At 40.5% G+C, this 19,943-nt stretch overlaps 1 protein-coding gene across 1 annotated transcript in view; it reads right to left on the bottom strand.

Moving 5' to 3' along the window:
- The window catches only part of rxfp2a (relaxin family peptide receptor 2a), a 41,318-nt gene extending 24,630 nt beyond the window's left edge, over positions 1-16,688 (bottom strand). Inside the window, exons 1-4 of the mRNA XM_061085438.1 lie at positions 16,604-16,688; positions 10,801-10,947; positions 4,151-4,234; positions 2,978-3,083 (exon numbers count right to left, since the gene is read on the bottom strand). Coding sequence (XP_060941421.1) covers positions 2,978-3,083; positions 4,151-4,234; positions 10,801-10,947; positions 16,604-16,688 — 422 coding nt within the window. The remainder of the gene's footprint in view (positions 1-2,977; positions 3,084-4,150; positions 4,235-10,800; positions 10,948-16,603) is intronic.
- Positions 16,689-19,943: the final 3,255 nt, after the last annotated feature.

Here is a 19,943-nt window from a genome sequence, read left to right as displayed (position 1 = left end):
TCGACTTGGGGTCACAATGGCGGAAACCTTTGATGCAGATTTTTTTATTGGCTTTAATTTAGAAAGCTTCTGCAACATCAAGGCCTATGACCCAAACAAGTGTCAGTTAAGAGCTGAAATGAAAACGTGCAGCACCTTCGATTCACTATCGTTAATTAACATAATACAGTCACCTCATCGTTATCGTCCATTTGACCTACTTGAAGGAACACTTAAAGTTTAAGGACTTGTTTGACACTCATCTAAAAACAGGCGTGGGAAAATCGATGCAGCTCGGGCAGAGGTATCCTGACTTTTTGTCCCTGGGGAGAGCAGAAGAAAAACCTCTCAGGCTTTCCTGTTAAAACCGGTCCTCTCCAAGCTCAAGCTGAGATGAGCCCTGTGTCTTGGTGGCTGTCAGACCTGACAAGCTCCTCCAGGGAGAGCCTCAGGGTGACTTCACAGATTCTATTTCAAAATCTGTGAAGTTTTCTCTTGGAAAAACTCCAGATGTGTGTGAAAACAACACACATCTGAAACACTTGTCTGACCGATCACAGTCACATGTCAATTTAATCTGTAGCAGAGATTGTTTTTAAGGGTTGGTTAAACATATTTGATGATTCCAGTAACATCTCAAACTGTGCTTTGGCGAGAACTGGATTAAGTGTCATATTATGATCTTGATTAAATATCTAAGCCAGGTTTAACCGTCGTCAGTAGGGACATGTGATTGATTTTTATAAATAAATAAGCAGCCTCTGCAGGGAATGGAGAAGAGGACAGTCCTGCACTTACTAGACCTTGAACAATGATTGAAAACAGATGGAGAAGTGGTTTTAGTTTTTAAGAAGGACATGAACGCATATATCATCAACCCGAGTGATTGCCTGGAGACAAACAGGAACAAATTTGAAAAATGACCTTTCTCAAGCATCACAGTTCAAGACAAATGGTCTCAGTTTTTAATAGGAATATGCTAATGATCACTCAATCTATATAGCTCTTGGGAAAACTGAAATTTCATTCAAAGGTCGAGGATGTGTTGAGAATTACAGTGAGATCCTAAAGACTTGTTTTCCATTCTGGGAAAGTGTAGTTTCAAAGGGTAGTCAGTAAGTCAATTGCCCCCGGCACAAAGTAAAAAACTGAAAAGTCCCCACAGATCCTCTTGTTTGCTCTTTATTGTTAAAGGCTCTGTCAGGTTGTTGTGGTCGGCTGTGGACTACGAGACGAAGTCGGACGAGTTGTCGGCGGCTTGGGAGCTTTGAGGGACCGATAACTCACCACAGAGGGAAAAGAACAAAACAAGGGAGATCGGGAGCTACAGTTAAAACGTTGTTTTTATGAATGGCTGCTCTAACACACCACTCTATGTGATAATTTCAGACTGGATTGAGTAAATGAGACATCAACTGATTTTAAGCCAGTTTTTTGTAAGTAATGCATCACTAATTGGGGAAATCGTTCAACATTTAGAAGCTCAATGGGTAATCTGGGACATCTTTATTGGTTTTTGTAACAGAGGGATCAATAGTGTGAGGTGATGATTCAATTAAGCTATTAGGCCTCCGACTAAAATGACTTTACTCATCCGAAACAGCAGCTGAACCCACTAAATTAAAGAAGTAAATGAGACAGTAAATAAAACCGCAGCAAACAGAAAGCATCACGTAACAAAGGAGACAGTAAAATAGATTTAGGAGTGAAACCAAAATCATGAATATTGTGGAAACTGGTGACAAAAAGAATGTTTGAGTTGATGTTTGACATTTTACTTAATACTCCTGTTTGATTTCTTGCTAAGACACGAGGGAACAAAAAGAAAATTATATTTAAGAATGTAATCTTGGGGAATTCAACTTTAGGAAGAATGTTCCATACTTAAGTTTAAATGATATAAACTACAAATTACATTAGGCATTTGGGAAAACATATACAGATTACATTCAGCATTCAATCACTGGAGTTTTCCTTGCAGGGAAATTAAAGTGTTTTAATGTAATATAGCAAAGTTGGATTTTATGTTTGATCACATTGGTTCCAGGTAATACATTGTGGAAATGTACCTTAAGAGAAAATGTAATATATTTGATGAGATATGTTTTTAGTGAATAGAATAAAAACTGGAGGAGGAGGGCTTGTCTAAATGTCTCGAAAATGCAAAAATCCAACATTTTACGCCTGTAACATAACGTGTCTGCTTTGTTGAATTCAAACACAATGTCAGGTGGCAGCCGACTTTGCAGTAAGGTTGAATTATTCCTATAAAGACACTGTTGGCAAAAAGCCTAACAAAAAAAACAACAGTATTTTTTTTGCTGTGTGCGGGTTCTGTCTCTGAGGATTCAGAGACAGGCGGGTTTCCATGGAGACGTGTTCCCTGAGGTTTGATCCAGCAGCCGGTCGTCCCCCCAAATCAAAATCAGACCTGCTGAGTGCTGCAGGAGCCGACACAGTGACCAGCAGCCTTTGTGATGTTTGCTGCATCTTCAGCAGATATCACAAACGAGACCAGGAAGGCACATGCCGACTCTACTTTTAATCATCTCAAAGCAATTGCTTGTTTTTTTGGTCAAAGGTCAAAAGCATGATGTCGAAAAGAGTTGAAAAGAGTAGAGAGCAAACAAAGGCCAAAGGAAATTGACATTTATTTGAGAAGAGTCATTGTAATTCTAATTTCTTTGCTCTTTTCAGATCATTCCTCTGCTCAGCAAAACCCAATTGTCCTGCTGTTAATAAATCATTCACTGCAAGAAAATACTTTTACCTATCGATGAGTTCAGTTTGACTTGTGTTGAGATCAATTCAATGTGTAAAATAAATATTTTAAATGATCTGTTCCTCTGCCTCTTTCTATATCTTCCAGAATCTGAAGAAGAATCTGCAATGTCTACTTTAAGGCCGAGGACATGAAGGGAATAAAGACTGTGATGACAGTAAGAGGCACAAACACACATGTTTGTACACAGAGTCTTGACAGTTGGAGGACACTTACAGCCAGGTCACATTTGGAGAGAGGGCAGGGACGTCCTTCAGGTTGACCTCCACACACTCCACATCTGTCTGTATGCAGTCACAACTCTCTGGGTACTCCTGCAGAACTACACACACACACAGATTATTACACAGTCATTAGGAACATGGATTTGTTATCCTTTCTCAGAAAATAACAAACATTTCATTGATTAACATCGTGTTCACCAGATCAGCTTTGGGGCTAACAGAACAATTCAAGTACATCATGAGAAGTCCTCATTAAACACTAACTATTTTCTGTATCATTATAAAAAATACGTGTTTCTATTCTGAATCATTTTCTTAAAGTCACAGCAGAGCTCTGACTCAGCCTCTGACTCACAGCAGCTGTATCATAGAACCTTACGTAACAAATCTCAGTGGGGTCTGTGCAGTGTCGTATGCTGCTTCTTATGAGGGGAGAGGAAAGCACTGGTATCTGACTAGTATACTTCACTGTTTTAGAATTTGTGCTTTAATACTTAATACAAAAAAAAACGTTTGCTACTACTTTTTATTTATTTTATGCTTCTGATCTATAGGTTCATGCTTTTTATGTTTCTGTAAAGCACATTGAATAACCTCCGTATATTGAAATGTACAATATCAATACATTTGCCATGCCTATAGTGTAACGTAGTGTAGGATAGGACTGTACAACACAGTGTAGCATAAAGTACCGTACAGTATATTATAGAATGGTACAGCGTAATATAGTTTCATATAGTATAGTATGGCATTAAATGGTATAGTACAGTGTAGCATAGTATCATATAGTATAGTAAGGAAAAGTACATTATAGTATAGTACGGTTTAGTACAGTGCAGTATAGTAAGTATAGTGTAAAATAGTATAATATTGTACAGTTCAGGATAGTACAGTACTGTAAAGTATCGTGTCATGTAGTATAGTATAAAACAATACATTGTAGTGTAGTATAGTATACTATAGTATAGTATAGTATAGTATAGTATAGTATAGTATAGTATAGTACAGCTAAGTGCAGTGTAGTATAGAATAGTAAAGGAAAGTACAAGATATGGTAGTTTAGATAGTATAAATTGATAAATGGATCATGAACATGCACTAATGATAAATTGTAAATGATGAAATTTAAATACACACATTGAGACACACTGATATAAACACTTACAACACTCATTGAGGAAGTACTGGTCCACAGGACTGGCATTCTGTAGTGTTGGACCAAACAAGTCAGCCCACCCAATGTTGTCTCCTGCAAAGACAAACAAAGAGCCACAGTGAGGTGAGCACCAAAGAGAAAACCCAGAGAGGGACAGAGCTGGGTGGTGTTGATTCCTGATGGTGTACAATGTAAGTACAGTACAGGAGGAGATAAAGCTGATAAATGATCAGCAGCAGCACAGGGACTCTCCTTTGTTAACTCACTGCAGCACTGAACAATGAATCTCTGCCCCTTGAATCATGTTATCTCTTCTTGTTTTAGACCGGGAAGAGATTGAATTCAGTTACACTTAAGAAGACTTGACAGGCACCGACAGTTTAAACCCTGCAGCGACTTGGTTCTATTGTCGATATTACTGACCGTAATCTAATCTGGTTGATGTTAGATCAGTGGGCTCCGGGCTACTGGAACGCCAACTGTGAAATTTCACCAACACACAACTCTACACTTTAAAACGTTTCTTTAACAACTGCCACACAATTACACCACAGTCAGGTCATAACTTACTTGACTTACAGCTGCTGTTATAATTCTTATTAATAGTAGCAATGTGTCAATGCAATCCAATCATCACTTTAAGTGTGAACATTGCCTACCTTTGTAAATAAATAATGATTATTTTATTATGTTTATTTTATTACATTTTTTTTTGCCGATGTGATGCTTGTAACACAGCAATCGTAGACTGTATAACAAGATGAATGACATCACAGCTCCGCAAACAGGATGCTTAATCACCTTGATCATCCCCTGGTGGCTGACTGCAGTATAGGTCATAAACCCCTCCTCCTCCACTGGACTGGATGGGACATGGTCCAAACCATAGACTGTATAAAAAGATGGACGGCATGAGTGCTCCTCGTAAGGTGAGAAAAAACATCTCCATTTCCCCCTGGTGGTTGACTGCTGTATAAGTGATAAGACCCGCCTCCTCTGTGTAAGTAAGCACATACCAAATGAATTTAATTCAAATATAGATTCAGTCCGTTCAAAGGCAAATCGGAGACACACTACCCTCACAATGAGCAACCTTGGGCCTCTTTGCCCTGCTCCCCCCACCTCCACAAGTCCTCATAAGTCTTTTGGGTTCTCTCTTTATCCCCTTTTCAAAATTGGTTGTACATGTAAGATATTTATCTATGTATTTATGTATATGTAATAGTAGAACATGAAATGTGGCATTTTATTTTTGAAGGACTTTTTGTTTATCACACCGATGGTTCATATTATCATTTGTCTGCACCGTCTGATCATCTCAAGATGTTTAACGAAAGACAGACTTTGCATTTCTGCCATAAGACCGAGCCAGCTGTCAAACATGCCAACACATTCTATTTTCAGTTATCTCCCAAAAATAACTTTTCTAAAGAAATCACCCATGTCAACTGTGAGATTGGATTTAGAAACTGGGAAATGGACCTACAGCAAATTGTGTTGGGACTGAGCAATTGGCCCAACTATGGGTTGGGTATGAGGTATGAGACGATGCAGTTGTGTGTATGAGAAGCCCTCTAACAAGTCAAATAAGATACTTCATAACAATGAATCCTACCCTCACCCAAGCTAAGAGTGGACACTCAGCAGCTTTACTTGGCCTCATATCTACATCACATTGTATCTGCCAGAGTCTGCTCAGCTTCACACATCTGTCCTTCCCTTTCATTTACTTTCACTCGCTCCACTTGCACATATCCCGTTTTTTGACATCGCTCACAGCCCAACACACATCGGCAAAGACTGAAGACTCGCTGTTGGATGTTCTTACCATTGTCATCCTCGCTCAGGTCTCTAGAGAACTGAGCAGTGGGGTGAGATCAGGGTTAAGCTGCTTTCTAAGTTCTACAAACTTCTTTTTTCCCCCTCCGCCTGAACAAATGGAAATAATGGCCGTCAAAACAAATGTGAAAAGCTGCCAACATCATTGTTATTGTGAGTGTTGTTATGAGTATTACGATGCTCAACTGGAGCACACATGCATCTTATCCGTTTGATTTCTGTCTGCTTCTTTTGTATCTGTTGTCACTCACACACGCACAGGGAATACCTGTTCCTTTTGTTTCCTCTGTGGGACACAACTATCTATATTCATCTCACTGACAGGCTTCAAGGTTTTCCTCTCATGCATAAATATCATAGCAACACAGAAAAAGCTCCAGACATCGGCTGCATCTACATCTGCACATAAAGATTAAACTTCAGAGCTCCTGCATCTCATAAAAGGAAGCTTGGCAGAAAAGTGGTATTCAGCAGATGTAGCAGCGAGCGGCTCTGCAGTTCCACAGACGACAGCAGACGACTCACTTTATCAGAGGCGATAACGTAACATTGCCTGAGGTGCATGCACATTAATGTCTGATCAATATGTTGCAACAGATTTTTCATTATCTGTGTTCATAATGGATGATAAAAGACATTTTAATCTATGGAAGTTAAAAGGTGCTGGAGACATTTTACCAGCAGCATGTTGGGACTCGTATGACGTCTCACAACTCAGGTGCACGGCTGCAGAACAAGAGGGAACCGGCCTCATGGTCAGATTCTCATTTCTACATGTGATACATTACTAGAATGATAAACCAAGCTATCTTTCCTCAGTGTGAGACCCAGCCATGTTTGACTGCAATCGTGTCAGGCACAGGCTCCAATGACTTTTTTTTAATTAAATTTGTGAAACTTGCCATTTTGAAACTTGATCACCGAGTTCTAACAGTTCCCTCAACTTTAATCAAGCTGCACCAAATTTCAAACACGCACAGAAACATTTCCCCTTAATAAGCCCTTATTGTTTTTTTTAATCAAAATCCATAAATTATTCCCTCGGAAAACACTCCGAATGTTGAAAAACCGCTTGCAATGCAATGTTGAAGATACGCACCAAATTTCAACGGGTTCTTCTTTGGCCCTTCTCTCCTTCTACCAAGTTTAGTGGTAATCCCTTCAGTTGTTTTTTGTGTTATCTTACTTTCAAATAAACAAATAAACAAACGGACAGGGTGAGAACAAAGCCTCCTTGTCAGAGGTAATAAACTCAGTGAAAAGAGTCAAAAAGACATTTCCACGCAGGCAAAACTACGTGCTTGCAGTTCTCAGTCCTGTTAACAACATTCCAGCTGTAAACTTGAAGATGTTCTCGACTTTCACCTTCAGAACAATGAAGAAACGAGATCTGACAAACAAGAGGCTGGTGCTGGTTGTTTGAGTTTTTTCCCGACCCTGCAGATCCTTGCTGAACAGCGTGACGGTGATGATGGGAGAGAGGAGAAGTAATACAGCACAGAAGGAGTTTCTGGTTACTGGCATGAAGTCCCAACCACAGTCAGACTGAAATCAATTTGTGTTACTTTTTGATCCCCCCCCCCACCTCCAAAAAAACTGGATAACCCTGAAGACAATATTTCTTTGGGGAAAAGGTAGTCTAGATGAATGTGTATCGTGTTAAAGAGATGTTTCAACAAGAGATTAAATAATAGAGAAGATTAAATATTCAATCAGCTTAGTCTGATGTCAGTGTGTATCTATGTTAATGCACAATCCTACAGTTGGCCGAGAAATGAGTTGATAGAGAATATAGAAAGCGGTGAGGAGGTTTTTTCCAGTTGCTCACAATCCTGAGGTCCTTTCAGACGTAAACTGAACTCTGGACATTCTGATATCTGGAGCGGCTGTATGTCAGAGCCTAACGTGTCCCAGTCAAACATTCACCAGAGCTTTGCCTGCCAGCCCCCTAGCAAAAAGTGTGGAAATTGATCTGCTGAGCCAAGATGAGAATACTGGAAATTATACAACAAGAAAAAGTCTGTGCTGAAAAGAATCCCAAACATGTCAGGATGAAAGAAGTAGACGGGGACGACACAGCAGAAGATGTAAACTTGAGAACATTTGGTGATAAATGTTGACGCTGGTGTCGATTTGCTGGAAACAAAAACATGTGACGGCAGAATTTAAACGCCATGTCATGTCTGAAAACTCCAGACATTTTCCTGATGCTGTGAAAGCTTCTGACCCAAACAACCTCAATCTCTTCTTCATAGATGAAAGACAAACTCCAGAGAACGGCTGATTATGTTTATCCACAACTACCACAACTTTGTGAGACCCACTTAAATTGGAAGGTTCGTAATTGTCGAGATTTGGTCGAGGACGAGAACATCTACGTGCGTGTGTATGATGTGTCCAGGATCATGTTTGGGATTCACACTTATACTTTACTACTTTATTTATGTGTTTGCACAGTATGTACTAGGTTGACAATTTCAAAGAAATAATCGTTTGAAGATTGGAATGATGTGGTTTGGTATTATGTGGTGGTTGGGGGGGGGGGGGGGGGGCTGTTGGTTTGATGTCCTTTTTGTCTAGGGGCCCTTAAAGTTCCTCAGACGCCCCTGTGGAGAGAACAGCTCCATGGGGCTGCTCTGGTGTTTTCACGAAAATAACTGTTTGTGCATGTGTCACATTAAATATTGCTTAACTTGAGGAACAAGTTAAAATGCTCTGGCATAAATTATTCAATCACATGTTTCTTCAAACAATAAAAATCTAAAAACAGCCTTTAAATTTCATTATGAAGAAGTTTTATGGGGTTATAGTTGTTTTTGTTACTTTAAGTTCCTTTCCTCTACTAGGACACACACACACACACACACACACACACACACACACACACACACACACACACACACACACACACACACACACACACACACACACACACACACACACACACACACACACACAAAGAGACAGAGCGTCCCGATGTCTTTGATTATGCAACTTGAACGTCATCCTGTGTTCTTCGTCTTGTTCACATTTCAGTTGTCAGGGCTCAGAAGTCAGCTCGTCTGAAAATGTGACTCTTCAAGGTGCGTCATCACATTCTCTGGATTCCACACATGGGCTGAGAGAAAAGTACACGTGCAGAGTTGTCTGTCATTTTGGATCAGTTCTCATCTCACCAAATGAAGCATCGTGTTAGTTCATGCAGGACACGGGGTTTTGTGCTGAACTTACACAAGCTGTCAGCTACTGACCAATCACAGCCCATTCTCTCAACAAAGCAGTTCCTTTAAATACAACCTCCTCCTCACTGATCCCTACTCAGCTACAATACTGCCCACGACCTGCTGACGGCAAAATGCCCTCACCACCCCAGCCTCCACCTTTTAGAGTCCAAAACATGGTTGTGGTAAATGCTATTCACCTTGGACAAATGTATCTTGCCTGCTACGCCCCCCGGTTCCCTGTTTTATCTTAGCGTGCTGATCTGCTAATCCGGATTACAAACAAAGAATGGAGCCATCCGCGCCATGCATAACTGTATTCCCATTTGTGCAATAAATTAGTATTTCATGACAAAGTGATCCTGATTTCAAATTCTAAGTTCAAATTTTTCCAGTAAGTTTGGTTTTAGTTACAAATTTGATGCTTTAAAAACGGGCGAAAACAAGCGTATGTATCTTTAGGAACTCGCTACCGAGGCTCCATCTCCAATCGCTACTGCATCGACTCCACATGCCAGGCTCGGTATCTCCAGGATATTTTGGCCTCATTTCAGGATGATGGGAGGAAGTGGAGACCAGTTTGTGTTTGCCAGTGAAGGCCTCATTAATTAGCTGATAAAAGCTGGTTCAACAAGTTTCAGCATCTTTGAAAGAGGGTTTTTTCTTCTTGAGGTTGTAAATAAGCCAGGGTTGATGGCTCAGTCTTTGGCAAGGTTTTCAAAATGATGTCTCAAACTTAATGGCTATTACACCTACATGCCAAAACACTTACAAAGTTATTGCTTTTATGTATTTTTAGCGACTCCCCAAGTTTTTCATAGGGTTCATGATTTTGCACAGTCACCTCGTGGTAGTTCAGTTTATTAGTAACTTGTAAAAAACTCAGCTTTACTGTTATGATGTTATTATGACTTGACACCATGCTGGCTTGGAACTGTGTGTGACTGTGTGCACCTGGCCTGGTACGGTTTCTCTCCTTTGGTGGATGTGTTAGAGGTGTTGCCCAATCAGACGTGGCTATATAAAGCCTTAAAAGGAAAATAATTATTACTATCTGCATTGAGAGACTGTATAGGAGCTTTCCTGTTTGACTGATCTTTTCTACATAAACATTCTCATCTGATGTCTGCAATTTCTCCTCAACCTCACATTTATATACTCTAAATTGAAAATAATAACTTGAATTTGATGAATTTACATTTTCAAACAATCTTAGGACCACCTCATTTTTCTTTTCTCTTTTCTGCTGATCACGCTGGAGGATCTCATCTATTTGCACAGAGGACACAATGTGGTTGAGGCAGTTGTTGCGATAAAAGCGATATTCTTTATATTTTATCCTCTGGTTGACAGTGTTAAATGAAGATAATGATCATGACTGCTGCGTCCCCATTGTTTATTTTACTATAGTTGTTCTAATTATTAGTATTATTGTGTATAATATATGGAATTATTTTAGAGAAAAACGATAAACACAAACTCATACGGTGAAATTATTCCGTAGAGGCAGATTCTTTTTGTATTGCACCCAGTCTCAGAGGAGCATGTTTGACTTCCACCACTGTCCCAGTCTACATTACACACGTTACTTCCACTTACCACAGCGTCGCTCGTCCGCTCCGTTGGGACAGTCTTTGTGTCCGTTACACTGCAGCACCTGAGGGAGACACTCACTCAGGTTCCCACATGGAAACTGGCCAAGGGGGCAGCTGTCCTCCCCCTCCCCCCTGCTGCTGGCCACCTGAGCTGAGGAAAGGATGAAGGAGAAAGAGTGAGATTACAGACACATTTTTTTCCCCCCAAAGAACAATGTGTGACTCCATAACAAGCTCATCTAGCACAGACAAAAATAAGGAATAGACATACACAGACAAATGCACTATAATGAATACCTCACTGAAAGTGTGCTATCTTTTTTTTTGTAAACCTGGAAGGATATTTGTTTATTGGCAATAACTGTATTTTCATCAGCATATGAATTTACATGTTTACGTTTTTTCTTTTGTTTACACGTTGTGATCGTTGATTAATTATCGGCATGAAGGGACTACTATTTCTTCTTTGATATTTCATGTTTGAAAAACATGGAACTTGATCAAAAGATGCAAAATGGCCACAATGAGAAGCAAAGGGACCAAAAAGAGACACACGGCCACTAAAAGAGGATCAATAGGGACATAAACTGGCAGCTCTTTCAGTCTGGGGATGGTAGAAACGATGGGGGGGCCTTTTTTAATGTTTTTGCCGAGGGGCCCATTTCCTCATAATCAATCGATTTGTTCCAAGCAAAACTTTAAAGTGGTGTGGCTGCACAGAGATTATCTAAAGGTTTCCCATGAACCTTTTAAGATTCATCATTTATTGACGCTTCAAAAGACACGAGTCAGCCACAAAACTCTGGCCTGACAACTTTCCTCAGTAAGTTTACATTAGCCCGTCGCCGTTTTCTGGCCTGTAAAACAAGCCCGGAAACAAATCCCTCTTTATCGCCCGCCGGCAAACACAGAGGCACCGCTTATATCTGCAAGGAACACATGCAGCGTGACTCCGATCCCTCGCTGTTTCCACTTAGCAAACACAGAGCTAAGAGCTGTTTGTTTTACCTCTTGTTTTTTTGCAGATTACTGGTGGAAACAGGAAAAAAAATAAACGTTTTAACTGAAAAACCAAAAGAGCAAAGACGATGGTGTGAACAAGTGTGTTCATGTAAGAGAGTTCCACTGGATCAAATTACTACCAAACTACTTATTATCACAAACCATTTTAAATGTTGTTGGATACAAGATGACTGGTTCATATCTTTGGTTTGTAGAAATACGTTTTTTATACTATGACCTGAATGTTTATCTAGGTTTTGATTATATTATGTTAGGATTCTTACATCAATACTTTAGGGAATGTGACTCTCCCAAAATAACTTGGAGTTTGTGTCTTCATATTTGGTCAAAACAAACAACAGGATATTAATAAAATTCCACAAACCAGAAATTGTCGGTTGAAGTATTACAAACAATCACATTGTGGGAAGAGAGAAACAGGAGCAGGAGGCGAAAGGTGGAAAAGCTGAGGCATCGAGTCAAAATTCATCAGAACAAACCACACCAGGTCCTGCCTCCATTCTTATGTGAAGTCAAAAGGTAAATACCCAGGAGAAGCAACAGAAATATACATGCAACGCAAAGCTCCATAAACACAGACAATGCTTCTATATGACAGCGCCTCCAGCTTCTTAAACCAAAAAATAGCTTCAATTTTATAAGAGGGAAGAAGTCCAATCTTAATTTAAACTATGACAGTGACAAATTGATGCCTGCAAACATAGAGGCACGGAGGGCACAGTGATGCATCAGTGTCTGGACATGTGTTAGTTTTGGATCTGCACTCAAGCAAAATGGGTTTTTACAACACTTTAACAAATTGACTTGGCTGGCTTAAAATGATAAAATAAATAAAGTGAAGAGAGAATAACAAACGGCTTTGTAAACTGAGCAAACTTACCCTCAATACAATATTATTCATGTTTTATGTTTGTGTGAATAAATTAATAACTAATATCCACACGCTGAGTCACCTCTCATCTAGCCTCAGGGGAAACCTAACGTTCTGAAGTTAAGTGTTTTGGTTGAATAAAGTTTGAAAAATTCTGGCTCTGCAGTTGTGGCCCAAGGGGAACATCGGGTCGTCCACCATCCAGAGGGTTGGTGGTTCGAACCCCGGCTCCTCACAGTCCGTGTATATTGACTTATTTCAAATGACAGATTTCACATCTACATATGAAACAAACTGGTTAAATCGAAAACTGGAGCTCTTGGTTTTTCTAATTATATAGATAAATTACTATGATAAAAGATCATTATTTGGCACAACTGTAGATTCCTTTTTTTAAATGTGCAGTATGCACATTTGGAGTTTTGCAAAAGTTAACATTTTTGCAGTGTGTGAGGTGATGCGCTCACTTGTGACCGATAGTCCTGGAATGTGTGAACGTACGCTCGAGACCGATCATCAGCACTGCGCCCTCATGGAAAATGTTTTATTTTGAACTCAGTGTGATGGAGAGAGAGATAGATGAGGATAAGTGCGTAGGAACATGTGGTGTGGAGCGTATGGACGGTGTGAGCCACCGAGCGGAGTAGACAAATGAACAACTCAGCACAAACAGGGCCATAATGTGGATAAATAGACGAATCGCTCACAGGAGGGCTCCCACGCTGAATGAAAATAAGCCTGAGACAAATTAAGCTTCGGTGAACATGTTTCACAGATATCACTCTGCCTGTGGTAGTGTTTAAACTTCAGCTGCCATTTTTCTTCCAGTGTCGGTGGAACGTCTCCTGCATTTACGTGAGGTCCACCAGTGACAGAATGACAAACTCCCCTCTCTGCAGCCTGCTCTACCTAAACCTCACGGGTGAGTGAGTGACTTAAGAGCCACTTCCACAGCTCCCGTTTCCCTTCGGTTTTTATTACAAACCAACTGTTAAAGCTGGGCAAAAAAAAAACAAGATTAATCCTGACAGATATTGAAACCGTGGAGCCGAGCTGCTGCTTATACGGACACAATGTTTGAATCAGTGGAGCAGTGAGTAGAGTGTCCTAGTCCAGGATGTGAAGAGCAGATTCAGTCTGACTCTCATCAGACTGTTCGCTGCCTCCGAGGGGGACACACACCTTCACACACCTTCACACACCTTCACACACCTTCACACACCTTGACACACCTTCACACACCTTCACACACCTTCACACACCTTCACACACCTTCACACACCTTCACACACCTTGACACACAAAGGCTGGAGCCGAGAGGAGATGCAGACTGATGGTACAACCTCATGGGACAAAAGAACCAGGTCGAAGCTTTTAGATTCTCTTATTCTTCTCTTTTATAGCTGTTTCGCCTGGATATATCTATTGTGTCCAGTCCATTTTCACCATCTGTCAGTCACTCTTGGGTCATTGGACTTGTATGAAGGGGTGGATGGATTAATTAACTGATTGATTTAGGTATTGCTTCATATCTAAATCTTTAAAAACAATTTAAAACAATTAATTCTAGTGGTTTTGTGAAATTATTTTGTGTCTTTACATATATCAATCGATCAATATATGTATACCAGGCTCAACAGCTATAGAACAGAAGAACAGGTGGATCGTTCTGGTTCATAGGTTAAACTAAGCATTTGTGACAGAGGTGTCTGGTGCAAATAACCTGATCTCAATTTAATCAACAGATAACCAGTTTAAAGTCTTTAAAAATAAATTGAATGGAACTTCTCTTTCTGTTCTTAGTCAGCGCTCCTGCAGCAGAACTTTGTAAATCATTGTTATAAGAATCCATTGTTTTACCCAAAAGGAAAGTGCATGCGCTGTGTTTTTAATAAAAGGTGAAGATAAATCTATCTGTGCTGCGTAGACACAGAAAAGACCTGAACTCAAAATGCTGTTTTTATCATGAGCCTCAAGATTAAAATCAGAGTCATCGGATGGCATGTGGTAGAGAGCTCCGCCACCGCCCAACAGCTCCCTCAAATCCAATCAAGATGCACCAAATTGCTCACACTCCTGGATACCAGTCCTCGGAGTAGTTTTTAAGATCTCTGGAGAAGATGCCCTTCAGGCGCACGGTGAGCTGCAGTGTCCTTGTGTTTGAGGCCAATTTGTCTCTGATCCTATGTGTTTATCTGTTTCTTTTTATATGTGTCCATCATTTAAATCATTCATTAAATCAAATTACAAGCAAAGAGCTATCTTTAAATTACCATATAAAGGTAAATATGAAGATGATTCTGAAATTAGGAGGGGAATTATAACAATAACAGTCAATCACCTGGAGACAACCAATCACAATGTCTCTGGTAATGAGTCATGCTCCTCTGTCACTCACCCCCCCCCCCCCCCCCCCCCTCTCCCTGAGGACAGAGAAGACTTCATCTGACAGTGACGAGACGGAGTGACTACATCATCTCACATGCTTGGGAAAGAGATTAACTGGTTTAACGCTGGGAGCCCCCACAGCCATTCCCATTCCTCCCCAGAGCTGCAGGAACTGTCACAGTATTTAAAACGGATTTGCTCCATGACTGACATTGATAAGTGGATAAAGTGCAAAACATTTTACTCTGCGTCAAGGTGATGGAAACAAATCGGACTTGTTGTGAATCGCTTCTCAAACAGCAGAAATATGACGCCTGGAATTGAAATGTGATAAAGATATAATCGAGGTGTCGAGAGGCATTTATCACAGCATGAGTCATGTAGTCTTTGTTTTATTCTTTTCTGATTCATTTTGTTTTGATTTGACTCAGTTTCTCTTATATTTAGCAGTTTGTTTTTCAGTACAGTTATCAGATTGCTGTCACCTAATATGAATTATAATAATTTAAATTAATTTATTAGCTTACCTGCTGAATGGATCAATTTTGCTAATTGAATACTTATTTTTCAATGCATTTTTTTTTCAGGTGTTTACATAAGCCAGCCTTTCAGTTGTATGATATTGTTGTGTTGCTGTTAATTTTATGTAAACTTATAATTATATATACATCACAGCTGTGATTAGATAAGAACGTGTTACATTTTACTAAACTTAACAAAACCTGGATCTTTCTGTAAAAATCAACATTTCGCATTTTGCTTTAATTTCTCATTTTGCCCAAAGTCCCACCTAATTCCTGAAAGACTCCTCCAGCCTGATTGAAACGAGTGTGATTGGCTGTAAATTAAAGTGTGAAACAGAGCAGCAGCTGCTGTCTGTCCTGTGTGTGACTGCGTGTGTGTGTGTGTGTCTTTGTGTATCAATGTAATGCTCATACAGAATCTCATCCAGCCACATATCTGCAGACACAATAGGAGATGAATCACAGGCGCGAGAGGTGGAAGGTGAGAACAGGCAGTGACAATGTAATATCGAACGAAATGCCTGAATAATCTCACAGGAATACTTTGTTACCCACAGTATCAGAAACGTTGTAATTTAAATGGAACACAATCTCTCATCTAATTAAAAAGCATCTAACAGTTGATTCTTTCCCCAGGACCGTGGTCAAAGGGTGATTTTCTATTTCATTTCTGCAGCTGAGCCGACGATTCCCCAAAGAAACCAGACTGGTGTCCAACTCAAACCCTCCGGTCGTTGTTTGAATGAGGTTTTACCTGCGGAGACCTCAGCTCCTTTTATTCTGGATAATTCTCTCCTCCACTAATTCACAAATGCAAATATGAGGATGACCCAACATGATAAACCTGATTCCTTTTCCTTCAGCAGTGCATAAAGGGCCACATGTTTGCACTATGGACACTGCCCATCGCCAATTACTGCCTAAAATAATGAAATAAACAATAATTTAAAAAAACACATGTGATCAATATCACAGAAAGTCCCTCCTCCACTTTTCATTACCTCTGATCTCAGTGTAGGTCAAGTGGATGAGCAGCATGATGACAGGTACGTCCATCCTGAGCCTCACAAGTTTCCCAGCGCTCATGTCGCTCTGCGTCCGTGCCGCCGCTGCACCTAAACCAAGGATGATGTCCCCCCCCCCTCCTCCAGGTGACAACAAGCGACACACAAGTCAGCAGCAGCAGTCCCACTCAGTCCTGAGCCTTTGAAAAGAACACACCCGACGATTAAAAGGCGCTAAACCATCCGATGGATCCGCTGAAGCAGCAGCAGCAGCGTTGAGCCGGTGCGTAAAAACAGCCACATCCTCTCCAACACTGTTCTGTCAGTAGGTCTGTGAAGGACTCCCCCTCCTCCCTCTCTCTCCCTCCCTCTCTCTCACATACACACGCAAACACACACAGACACACACACAAAAGGCACAACAAGGTGCCCAAACACTTCCTCCTCCTCGTCTCTCTCTCTCTCCTTCTTTCTTTAAATAGATATTTTCATCCTCAGTCTTGTCTCTTTCCCCCCCACCACACTTTCTCTGTGACTCGCTTACAGAGGCTCAGTCATGTTGCACCGAGCATGACAAAGTGTGAATAAGGGGATAGGAGCTAGAGCTGCATCCACCACCCACCCGTCCGTGCAGGATTTGCAGGAGTATTGTATCTGCTGGACCGCAGGACAGACGCCTCAGCTGAACTCCGGGAGGACGACGCCAGGACTCGGAGCTGCTGTGTCTCGAAATCAAGCTGCAGCAACCACCTGGGGTGTTTTAGAAATAAGAAGTCAAGCAGAAGGAAGTGGAGTGTACTGGGATTTTGTTGGAAATTCATTATTTGCGTTAAATGGCACGATTGATATCAATGTTATTAAAGTCTGTGTCCGTTCAAAAGGAAGCTGCAGCATAGACATGGTTCACTAAAGAACTATGAACACATGGAAACAGTCAGTCTGGTTCTGTTCTGTGGTCGAGGCCTCTCACCCATACGAATTAACAGAACTAACATGAGCAAAACTACAAAAGACCCACAATGGAAACATAAAGCACAGCACAGGCTCCAGTTTCATAGTGAAACCTTGAAATTTGCGTCTCCAGGGCCACACTGTTCTAGGAAAAGGTCAAAGTTCATTGTTCATATTTCATATTTCAGTAACTTGTCAATAGGGTTCCTTCTCCAGGTAGAGTTAGTAAAACAGAAGTTCCCTGTAAATGGCAAAATGAGATTGGGTCAAAGTTGTAAATGCGATTAAAAATATCTGATTTCCTGTTATCGAGGTTCGTATATTGGTGAAATGTGATTTCACAAGTGCCTGCAGAGACATTTTTGCAAACCGATAGGAAGAATTCATAATCTGATTCACCACGTCTGATGAATGACCACATTTTCAAATGCTTTCACGCTCCTTCTGCTCCTCAAAAATGAAACTAATTATGATTAAGAATATTGATAATCAGCAGTTTTATAGGTCAATGTTAGGCCCCTTGGCTGATGGAAGAACCAGCCTTCCTTCTCCAGAGAGGCCAGTCAGGGCACATCGAATCGACCCGCTGCATCTGCCAGGAACAAGGAGCGGCACTGACCTGACGAAGCACTTCAGCCATGACGTGGCAGGAGACAGATTTAAACAACATGCGTTAGGGTCAAGACAAAAATATCCAGCTATTTCCATAAATATCCACTGATTTGCCATCCATGTCCGAGAGGTTATAAATCAAACCGATAAATTGTACCTGGAAACTTTGTGAGTTTCCTATTTTCAGACAAAGCGAGAGAAAAAACATAAAACCACGTCCAGTTAGTGCAGCTTCCAATCTTGATTTACAGCCGAGGCAATGACAGCTTTTTTGGGGGAATATAGATAAAAGCCCAAGAACCCAGATAAAGTTTTGGTTGTCTGGATGATTCATTTTACATTTCTCTCTGCCCAGCACAGCACAGTTGGAGATAAAGTTGTGGCCAATAACATTTTCAGTAACAGTAAATTTCCGCCATTAATGCTTTGAAAAACCTGCCAACTAATAACTGGAGACATTTGCTTTTTTAATACTCACCCCTTTATGTCACCATGTTCCTTTTAGATGAAAGGGGATTAGTACATTTAGTTTTTTCACGCACCATCGAACCAATATCTTTTATTTAATCACAGTAGTTACGTCTCATTGATTTCGCGAAGCAGGAAGAGAAAAGAATGAACTGTGACGTTAATACTTAAATGAATAAAGGTGTTGGTCATTAATGTAATACAACCTGAAGGTGGCGCTATGAGAAAGACACAATACATCACGATAAATCCTCCTCTGGGGACCCCGAACCAATACTGATTATAAGCAGGTTAGTGGACACATTAAGATCTAGTTTACATGGAGGTGCTGCCTTTACTACAGCTACCCTTCATTTTTACAACCTGAGTTTTAAAAAAATATCTCCAGACCAAGAAAATTACTACAAAGGCCTAAACAAGCAAATTGGCCCAGTAGGTGGCAATAAAGTCTAATTCCCTGGGCCGTCTAATAAAAAGAAGAACGCTGTGTTCCGAGTAATATGAATATAGAGATAATATGGTGCAGTGATGCTCAATTTGGCTGCGAACTTGTATTAAGATCCATCAGATGTAGAGAAACCATGTAGATACATCTCAGATTTCTTCTGCCACTTGAATATTTTGATTCAAAGTCAGCTTGTAACAGCCCTTTTCATTTCAAATCCAGATCCAGATTTAGGCTTTTCCTGAAATCTCAATTTCAACACGTTTCAGAACATTCAGGTTTGATATACGAGGCGTCCTTGTGGCCTGAGCTTGACAAAGTAAAAGCTTGACAAAGTAAAAGCTTGACATAAAACCAGATGAGTGAATAACATCACATTAGAAAATCCATTATAATTGATCAGAGGCAGCTCACATAGGCTGGGAGGCACTAAAGTGAAAACAGAGGAACAACAAAAAGCGTCGGCTGCTTCACAGTCAACACACAGAGTGAAAACAGGCAAATTAACTTTTGCCCGGGATCGGCCCTCGCCATCTGCAGTAGATAATGTTTGGAAGAGTAAACATGTGCATATACTCTCGTACAGACTAGAGAGGTTCATTGCACTCAAAGGTGTATAATCGAGCAGTTAAAGATTAAAAGGACAAACATTGTTGGACGGATGATTATTCATGAGCAGGTTGTCAGCAGCTGGAGGAGGGAGCCGTTTCATTTTCTGCGCAGAGAAACATTTGCATTTATCAACGAGCTGAGAACATCCATCGAAACCGTTCCGATCCCTTATTGTTCACTTCATTTATTATTTATTATCGTGAACAGACGCCTTCTTTCATCCTTTGTCTCATTCTGATTGGGGGACAA

The sequence above is a fragment of the Limanda limanda genome, chromosome 14, assembly GCF_963576545.1.
Source record: "Limanda limanda chromosome 14, fLimLim1.1, whole genome shotgun sequence".
Taxonomy (NCBI): domain Eukaryota; kingdom Metazoa; phylum Chordata; class Actinopteri; order Pleuronectiformes; family Pleuronectidae; genus Limanda; species Limanda limanda.
This window is presented reverse-complemented; position numbering and strand designations above follow the sequence as displayed.